This window comes from Spinacia oleracea, chromosome 4 (assembly GCF_020520425.1).
Source record: "Spinacia oleracea cultivar Varoflay chromosome 4, BTI_SOV_V1, whole genome shotgun sequence".
Taxonomy (NCBI): Eukaryota; Viridiplantae; Streptophyta; class Magnoliopsida; order Caryophyllales; family Amaranthaceae; genus Spinacia; species Spinacia oleracea.
In genome coordinates this window covers 161,202,149-161,208,369 of record NC_079490.1, presented here as the reverse complement: position 1 = coordinate 161,208,369, position 6,221 = coordinate 161,202,149, and the positions used below count along the sequence as shown (strand labels likewise).

At 35.3% G+C, this 6,221-nt stretch overlaps 1 protein-coding gene and 1 long non-coding RNA gene across 3 annotated transcripts; one reads left to right on the top strand and one right to left on the bottom strand.

The window, feature by feature from the left end:
- Nucleotides 1-884: 884 nt before the first annotated feature.
- LOC110779229 (uncharacterized) lies at nt 885-1,661 on the bottom strand. The gene has a single exon (XM_021983763.1). It carries the CDS (start codon nt 1,659-1,661, stop codon nt 885-887), a length of 777 nt encoding a protein of 258 aa, XP_021839455.1.
- A 1,389-nt stretch (nt 1,662-3,050) lies between these two features.
- LOC110779230 (uncharacterized) lies at nt 3,051-6,003 on the top strand. Of its 2 annotated transcripts, XR_008932004.1 has the most exons (4): nt 3,051-3,238; nt 3,442-3,498; nt 3,991-4,147; nt 5,801-6,003. It is a non-coding gene; the product is annotated as an uncharacterized lncRNA (long non-coding RNA). The 2 variants fall into 2 exon arrangements; XR_008932003.1 differs by lacking the exon at nt 3,991-4,147 and having other exon boundaries at nt 3,059-3,238.
- The last annotated feature ends 218 nt before the right edge of the window (nt 6,004-6,221 follow it).

The window sequence follows — 6,221 nt, the reverse complement described above, 5'->3', positions numbered from 1 at the left end:
ATCAGTTGCACCCTTGCAGTGTAAGAAAGATTTCTAGAGCTCCAAATTCTTATTCTAGCTGTCATTTTTTCAACCAAAACCCCACACTGAGCAGCTGAAATCCTCTTTGAGCTAATAGGAACACCCAAATATTGAAATGGAAGATTACTTCTGCTAAAACCAGACACCTCTAAAACTCTTTTCACAACAACTTCAGACATACCATAGCAGTAAATGGAGGATTTAGCTTTATTGGCTTGTAAACCAGAGGAGTCTGAGAACAACTTGAAAGCTTGAAGTAACAAATAAATGGAAGGAAATTCCCCTTTGCAGCATAAGATCAAGTCATCTGCAAAACATAAGTGAGTCAACTGAAGTTGACTACATCTTGGGTGATACTGGAAGTGCTGCAACCCACTCATTTTCTGTAAAATTCTGGACAAGTATTCCATGCAAATGACAAATAATAGGGGGGACATAGGGTCTCCTTGCCTCAAACCCCTTTTTGACTTGAAAAACCCTTGCATTAAACCATTTATCATCAATGAAAACATAGGAGAGGTAACACATTCCATGACAAGCTTGATAAATTGCTCTGGGAACTCTAAACACACCAACATTTCTTTGAGAAACTCCCAATCAACTGTGTCATAAGCTTTTTGCAAGTCAATTTTCATCAAGCAACTAGGTTTGACACTCTTCCTACCATACGGCCTCACAAGATCCTGGACTACCATAATATTATGCACTAAGAATCTCCCATGAACAAAACCACCCTGGTTTTCCAAAATGAGATCAGGTATGACTCTCCTTAATCTCCCACACAATACTTTAGTAACACACTTATACAAAGTGTTACAGCATGAAATGGGTCTGAAATCACTCACATTCCTAGGACATTTGGTTTAAGGAATAACAGTGATGGCAGTGTGATTTACATCTTTTAAAAGTTTACCAGAATACAACACATCTAAAACAACATCAATGATATCAGAACCCACAATTTGCCATGTATCCCTATAAAAGTGGGAACCAAAGCCATCTAGCCAAGGTGCCTTATTACCTTTGATAGAGAACAATGCCACCTTGACTTCTTCAGCAGTGAATGGAGCATTTAAGATTGTCTTATGATCTTCAGAACAAACAGGACCAATCTGAACAACTTGTTGAATCACAGGTTTCCTATGAGCATGAGTGGTGCAAAGGAGAGATTTGTAATAAGAGACAAAAGCATCAGACACAGCCACTGGATCATCCTTCCACTCCCCACTCATGTCATGAATAGTATAGACTTGATTATGCACATTTCTACTTTTGATACTCTGGTGAAACAGGGTTGTGTTCTCATCTCCAGATTTAATCCAGTCAACCTTAGCTTTTTGCTTCAAGAATTCCAGGTAATCTTTATGCTTAACTCTGTACACATTAGTGGCAAGCAGTTCCTGAACAGCTAAAACCTGATCAGTAGGATTGTGATGCATTGCTTCTTGTGCATTCAACATATCTTGGTATGCACTCAATTCAGCAGCCTGGATATCTGAAAAACCCACCCTGTTGAGCTCTTTTAAAGCAGATTTGACTTTCTTCAGTTTTCTAGTCACAATATACATTTTACTACCAGTAATAGTAGTATTCCAAGCAGTAGAAATTGAATCATGAAAATCAGGAGAGTTCTTCCACATGGTAAAATACTTGAAAGGTTCTTCCCTCCCACTACACCAGGTAATACAGTAAGAAGGCCAGGGTAGTGATCAAACTGTCCTTCACTCATAAAACACACTTCTGCAGAACTATAAACATTCTGCCAAGCCACATTTCCCATAATTCTATCAAGATTGGAAAAAACTCTAGCTGCACCCTATTGTTTATTGTTCCAGGTAAATAAGTTGCCTACACTTTTTATATCATTCATTTCACACTCTTGCATGCACTCAACTATTTCTTCCACTTCAGTTTGCCTAAAAATACTACCAACCCTCTCATCAGCAAACATGACACAGTTTAGATCCCCGTACAAAATCAAGGGACCAAGAACTTTGATGGCCTTCAAATCCCTCCACAACTGTTTCCTCTGAACACTTGTATTAAAGGAATAGATGAAAGTACAATGGAAGCTAGGCTTACCACTTATTGGAGCAACTAAACAATGAAGAAACTGACTAGAAGCAGCCACAATACTTAGAGTATAACTACCTGGTTTCCAAGCCACCACAATTCTACCTCCTGCATGGAAACTAGCATTGGTGGTAAAACACCAATTAGAAAACATCCTTTGGTAAAGAATACCTAAATTGGCACCCTTAACCTTATGTTCTAGAAGGCCTACTAATCCAACCCCATATTTCTGAATGAATCTTCTGATGTCATCCTGTTTGTGAGGAGAGTTAAGCCCCCTAATAACATTCTAAGAAAGGATTCTATCCATTGGGGGAGGAAGAGTTCCCTCTTCCAGTAATAATATCCACTTGTATAGCAACATCACTACCAACTGACACATCCAGATTCCCTCCTACTTGATCCTGTTCTGTCAAGACTTCATAAGAATTAACTGTTTGAGTAGGGACAACAGGAGAGGATCTCACTCTAATAGGTCTAAGAGCCCTCTGAAAGCCTTCTTGATCCACTTGAGGTTTAGTAACAACAGAATTAGTCACTGGTTGAGCCACTGGTTGAGTGGTTTTCTAAACCCATCTCCTCATGACACCACCCTTTCTACACTCTGTAGCTACATGGCCAACCATCTTACAACTGGAACATATGGTAGGTCTCCATTCATAATGCACTGCCACCTTGACAAGTTCACCATGTTCATCCAAAAATGCCACAAAATCAGGGAGAGTATCCATATATAGGAACTTCCACTAACACCCTTGTAAATTGGATCTTATCCCTATTAGCATGCTACAACAAAGTTGGGCTATAGCAACGCTGCTTTAGCAACAATTTTATTACTGTTGCTACAAGTATGTTTATAGCTACGGTTTTATGTTGTTGATAAAGTTACATTTTAACTTTAGAAAGTCGTTGCTATAGAAATATATAGCAACGACATGTAAATCGTTAAGTTGAATAAATTATAAATGGGTAAAAAAAAACTAAAGTCGCTTACTAAAACTAAAAGGAAATTTTCATTGAAGCGGGTTTGAGAAACTAAAAGGGTTCTTTTTCTCACGGTTTTAACCTAGATTTACAAAACTAATAATCATATCTTCGATTGTTCTTCTTCTTTTTCTAATCATCGTTCTTCTGCAGAGCTTTGGTAAGCCTCCTTCTCCTTTCTTCTTTATTAAATTTAATTTCATCATCAACTAGTTGCTTGAATTTCAAAATCGGGCACCTTCTATTCATCTATTTTCTATAATTGAGTTTGGGATTCGTTAGATTGGAATTATCGTTGATTTGGTTTAGCGGGTTAAAAATTGATTAATTGATATATTAAATTGAATGGGCACCTTCATCTAGGTTCACAAAACTATTCATCGTCTCTTTGACTATTTGCCGTTCTTCAACGGAACTTTGGTAAGCCTCCTTCTCCTTCTCCTTTCTTATTTATTTATTTATTTATTTTAATTTCTTCATCATCATCATCTCTTTGCTGAAATTTCAAAAATCGGGCACCTTCTATTCATCTATTTCTTAAAATCTGCTTTCGGATTTGTTTGATTGAAATTATAGTTGGTTTAGCGAGCTAATAATTAATTGATATATCGAACAGAATGGGCACCTACATTTAGTTGATGTAATTGAGTTTTGAATTCTGTATGGTAGGAAGAGAACAGTATTTTAGGTTTTCAAATTAGTTGTTGTGGTGCTTTATGTTTTCGTTGCAGTTGTGGATTCCGTTTTTTTGGGGCTGTTCTGGTGCTCTGTTTTTTATGTTTTCTGGTGCAGTCAGGTTTGCAGGGTGTTGGTTCTGTTAATGAAGTAGGGTGTTACTTGTTTCTTGCCGTTCTTTTGTTTGTTGGAGCCCTAGTTTTCTGTTATGGGTGATGAGATGTTTGTGCACTGTAGGTCTTGATGATTATTTCGCAAAGGATTCTATTGAGGGACAAATTCATGCTTTTGGTGTTTGATAATCGTGGAATTATGGTGTTTGATGATTGTGAAATTATGATATAATTAGGAAGTAAGAACACGTCTTATTTGTGGATTATGACATAATTAAGAAGTAAGTCTATTCTTGTTTGTGACAGTCATGTCTCCCCTTGCCTTTAATTCCTGATGCTGCTACTATATACTATTATGACTAGGTATAAGTTCATGTCTCCCTTGTGGTTAATAGCCACACGCTCTAACCAATTCAGCTATTCAAGCTTGTAGGTGCATTTACCTAATCAAAACTTCAAATTTGCTGGAAAGATAACTGAGATTAACAAGTTTTCACACAAATTCACCAAAATATTCTACGACCTAAGCATAAAATCATTTGCCAAAATTGCAAAAACGAACTTGTATGAACTTGTCAGAGAAAAAGCAAGTAAAAGTAATGGGAACTACATAATTCATTATCCTAAAATTAGTGAGAATTAATGAGAGAAGTTCCGGAAAATAGGAAGTTTATGGAGAGAGATGGAATGAGCTAGAACTTCAATTTTTCTTGGAATTTTGTTGTTCAAAATGTTTGTGCTTGTTTATGTATAGCGGAAGCAGGAAATTGGTAAATGAAAAATAAAATAACAAGAAAATAACCTAAAACTGAGTTCATTTTGGTCTGTTCTGCTTGAATTTTTTGTAGTTGTTCTGTTCTCAGTTAGCAGATTTTGATATGCTAGTAGTTGTTCTATTTCCGCAAGGGTAGCTTCTGGTTGCTGGTGTGTTCAAGCAGTATTACAACAAGTTTCTTTTGGGCTGAGTGGTTTTCAGGTGCAGTTCTGCAAGTGTTTTGTTCAGGTAGTGGGGGGGGGGGGAGGGAGGTTATATACAGTATGACTTGTACATACTTTCAAATATTAGAGATTAGCTAGTACTTCTTTGTTCTAGTATCTCTCAAACAGACTCTAGGAAAACCATAGTAATACACATGTTTATCCAAAATTTTGACATCATAGCCCTAGAAATAGGTTTATTTTCAGTAGGCAAATCTTCTCCTGACCAAGTGTGAGTTTTGAGGGATTTGGTTTCAGTAGCTTGAATAAAAATATGCACCTTCTCTTGAGGATTGTCTCTTCGAAATTTTCGTTGAAGTATATAGTTATATTCTGGTTGCATCTTCATCTGGATTACGTTTTTTATTTTTTTTTCCATGCTATGTACTACGGTGTAGTTCTTTAGTCATAATACTCCCTTTGTATAAAGTACAGAATACAGAGTACAGACCTCCCTAATTTTTTCAATATGTAATGATAAATGCTATTAATAATAACTTATATCCAATTCCCAGTTTAGTTCTGCTTTGCTCAATAGCAATTCTGGTCTTTCTGAGCTCTAATCATGTGACTTTAATGTGTTGCATCTTATAATACATGAGCTCTAATCATGTGACTTAAATGTGTTGGTCTAATCAGGTGCTGCTGTTTTCTTATAATGTGTTAGTATACCATGCTAAATATGGTTGTGTTCTAGTAATGTTGAGCAGTTTGTGTCTTTTGGAAGTTGGATTTGTACTAGATTCGGTCTCTCTAGGAAACTTTCATATGAAATTAGGTAATTTAGATGTGCTCCTCGTTTAAGTTTCTCCCTATTTCTTTTTTTTTATCCTTCGGATCATGTGTTATTTGCTAGTTTTATTTCACTTTTATGTCATTCATTAATTGTATTATTTCTTTTTAATTACATGCAATAGTTTTTCTTATTATATTGACTATCATTTTTCTGTTTACAGGATGGTAGGAAGAGCATAGATTGAAGTTCATGTGGACTGAGTTTGGACGAATAAATTAAATGTTAGATAGATTCTAGATTAATTTCTTGAACTATTAGTTCTTTTTGGAGATTCATTAGCTTTCTTAATTGATGTATTTATATTATAGTAATGGTTTTTTTTTATTAGAATGATCATTAAGGAGATTTTATTTTTAAATTTTATTTCTTGACAAAGAGAACAATGGATATTTTATTGTAAAAAAAAAAAAAAACTTAATTTGAAATTAATGTTTTACTTTTGAAATAGGTGGATATTTTGGCATAATATTTTTAATTTTAACGAGCTACCAAATAAATATATATGAAATTGTTGCTATAAGTTTGTGTTAAAGTGTCGCTAATTGTATCAAGAATAGTTGCTATAGACTCACATATATAAA

Coding starts and splice junctions, on each gene's coding strand:
- LOC110779229 (XM_021983763.1), bottom strand. CDS start 1,661: ATGTGGAAGAACTCTCCTGATTTTCATGATTCAATTTCTACTGCTTGG.